This window comes from Nannobrachium achirus (genome assembly GCF_963921795.1).
Source record: "Nannobrachium achirus genome assembly, chromosome: 16".
Taxonomy (NCBI): domain Eukaryota; kingdom Metazoa; phylum Chordata; class Actinopteri; order Myctophiformes; family Myctophidae; genus Nannobrachium; species Nannobrachium achirus.
This window is the reverse complement of record NC_137823.1, coordinates 1,366,436-1,369,715: the sequence shown is the minus strand read 5'-3', so window position 1 is coordinate 1,369,715 and position 3,280 is coordinate 1,366,436. Positions and strand designations below refer to the sequence as shown.

At 44.1% G+C, this 3,280-nt stretch overlaps 1 protein-coding gene across 1 annotated transcript; it reads right to left on the bottom strand.

Annotated features, from left to right (window-relative positions):
• Positions 1–270: 270 nt before the first annotated feature.
• Positions 271–1,890, bottom strand: LOC308300467 (zinc finger protein RFP-like; the record flags this gene model as incomplete). Its single annotated transcript, XM_080744310.1, has 1 exon — positions 271–1,890. One exon carries the CDS (start codon positions 1,888–1,890, stop codon positions 271–273), a length of 1,620 nt encoding a protein of 539 aa, XP_080600436.1.
• Between the last annotated feature and the right edge of the window lie 1,390 nt (positions 1,891–3,280).

Below are 3,280 nucleotides of genomic sequence, written 5' to 3'. Positions count from 1 at the left end.
TTAAGTGGTTAATCAAAATACATGTTTCACTGGAGAACTCATTTACCATATTAGTCTGTCCGTTATTCATGTACTGTTGTTGTTTCTTGTTTTTCAATAGAATGCATCTGTTAGGAACGATTTTAATGCCTTGATTTGAAATGACAGTTGAATTGAAATTAATCTGTTCTTTGTTTTTGCAAACTGCTAATGAAGTATTCTGCTAATTAGTAAGTAAACCTTTCAAAAAACACATTTGTTGTCTTAATTGAAAACTGACTGAGGACTAAATTAGTCTGTGTTACTGACAGGAGAGATGATGAGAGGAGCAGAGTTTTTACCACCATTGTTGAGATTTGGATTAAGGATTGGATAGAGTTTCTCAGTGAAGGTGCAGCCAGTGAAAGAGTAGAGATGAACTCTGGTCTCCACATCATAAAAGGAGACCAGACCCTCCTCATAATCCACAAACACCCCCACTGTCTGGACCTTCTCTCTTACAGGGAGGAGGACAGGGGGGTCAGTAAGAGCCTTGTACTCATTTCCATTCCTCAACCCTATAGACCAGTAACCGTTGTCGGGACTCTGTGTGCTTGGTCGTTTCCTGTTGATGGACTCTCTGGCCACTCCTACACCCCAACTAGTCTTCCCTTTAACTTGAACCTCATAGTAAAACTTTCCTGAGGAAAAGCTTTGTTTTCCTAAGACACGTGTAATTTCAAAGAATCTCTCTTTGTTGTTTGGGAGATTCTTCATTATGTTTCCATGCCTCACTTGTTTTCCATCCTCAGACAGGATGAGATTGGGATGTGCTGTATCAGGGTCCAGAGTCACATCCACTGCATATTGCTGGACCATTCTCAGCTCAGCATCACACAGCTTCTTCTCCATCTCTTGACCGAGTGTCTTCAGAGCTGTCTTCACAGTCCCTACAAATGAAAACTGATGGACATTGACCTGGGAGGGTGGAGAGGTGTTGATGTCTGGGAAGTTCTGGAGGAAGTGGAGGTGGTCTTCAGTGTGTGAGAGCTGCTTCAGCTCAGAGCTTCTCTTCTTTAACTCAGTGATTTCTTGTTGCAGATCTTTGATGAAGCCTTCAGCCTGTTTCTCTGTTGTTTTCTGCTTCTCTTCAATAACATTAATGAGCTCAGCCTGGCTTCTCTGAATACAGCTGATCAGTTCAGTGAAGACCTGCACACTGTTTGCTATCTCTCTGTCTGCATCTTTCTTACTGAGCTGTACTGAGTGTGTGACCTCCTGAATCTTTGCTTGTCTCTCCTGGATCATCTGCTTGACATCAGCCTCCGTATTTCCCAGCTCAGCCTTCTTCCCTTCATATGCCTCTTTCACAGATATAATCTGATGTAACTTGTGGTCTGACTTAATGCAGATCTGACACACACACTTGTTGTCAGTCTTACAGAACCACTCCAAAGGTTTGTCATGTTTCTTACAAATAAAGTATTCCAGGTTCTTTACAGGGTCGATTAGTTTGTGTCGTTTCAAAGCTGCGATTCTCAGATGAGGCTCCAGGTGAATCTCACAATAGGAGACTAGACACACCAGACAGGACTTCAAGGCTTTGAGCTTGGTCTCAGTACAGACATCACAGGAGACTTCATCTGGTTCAGCAGGTTCTTGGTTTGTGCTGGAGGTTTTGTTCAGCTGCTTGGATTTCCTGAACTGGTCGGCCATCTCAGAAATGAAAGTATTGACAAGGACGTCTGGTCTCTTAGAGAAGATAGTTTGACACAGTGGACACTGACACACATCACTAGTGTCCCAGTAATGTGTGATGCAGGTTTTGCAGTAGTTGTGTCCACATGGAGTGGAGACTGGATCAGTGAACACATCCAGACAAATAGAACACAGGAACTGCTCTTCAGACAGGAGAATGCTGGCAGAGGCCATGTCTACACACTGGAAATAAAAAAAGAAATAATGAATAGCTCAATAGTAAGCAATCTGATTGGGCAAAGAGCAAATAAATACATAAATAAACTAGAAGCAGTGCTCTTCCGAGCACAGGTCTCCACCAGGTGTGGTATGTTGGTTGTGGGTGTGCATTGGGTGGTATTGAATTAGGTGGTTATGAATAAGCGGGGTCAAACGCAATCCAAGGTGAGTGGACAAGTTAGCTTCAGAGACAGTGAAGTGTCAAAAAATGTGTTTGTCAAAAAACAGCCTCATGGTGGCGCTATAAAAAGCTGATGTGAAAAATGCAGGGAAAGGGTTTTTCCTTGGCCTCTAGGGAGTGCGCTAACAAAGAAACTGGAGTTATAGGTAAAACGACAAATCGGCCTGTTATAGCGCCACCATGAGGCTGAAAAATTTGAAGTGGCATGTCTTCCTCAACCTAGTGGGAACGTGTGTGCCCGATTTCATGATAATTGCACTTTGCGTTTGGGATTTGAGGCATTTTGTTCAAAACGGTTCAATCCTACAAACTTTGGAAGCCAATCTTAGCCAATCAGGATGGAATATGCAAAATCGGACATATCCATGTCGATCACATGACTGTCGAGATACTCCCTACCGATTTGTAGGATTTTTGGACAAAATCTGTAAGAGTAGTGTACAGAAATGTGTTTTGCGAACATCGGGCCTCAAGGTGGCGCTAGAACAGGCCCATTTGAAAAATGTGGGTCAGAGGTTCTGAATTGGCATCCAGGGAGTGTGTGTGCTAATTTTGGCAGCGACCGGGCCAACGGCGACTGAGATTAGGTGGTAACAAACTGCGAGGACGCACGCACGGACACACGCACGCACGCACGCACGCACGCACGCACGCACGCACGCACGCACGCACGCACGCACGGACGGACGGACGGACGGACGGACGGACGGACGGACTCTCCCCCATGCCTTCGGCTGGTGGAGAAAATAAATAAAATAAATACAATATAATGTTGCTAATGATATAGGCCTACTACAGGTTAATGTACTTCCTGGAAACCATACAAACTAAAACAGACGGTGGAATTTCAGGGATAAGGTTGGAAGACCATGGCTAGTCAGCTACAGTTACAACTTAATTCTCAGTTACTGAATATTAAGCCCATAGCCTACTCAACTCACCTTTCCACTCTGTTCCCAAAAACTGTGTTGGATGAATGTTTTGTAGCCTAGAGCTTGTTGTGTCCGCTGCCTCAGTTTCACAGTTTAACTTTCATTTCACTAGATTTGCGTCACTGAGAAACTCCTCCTTGTACTGTAGTTGTTAACCCTTCACATCCTCCACTTCATCTCTTTCTCATTCCATCTCTCGTGTTACCACTTCCACTGGCTTGTTGCTTTTCTT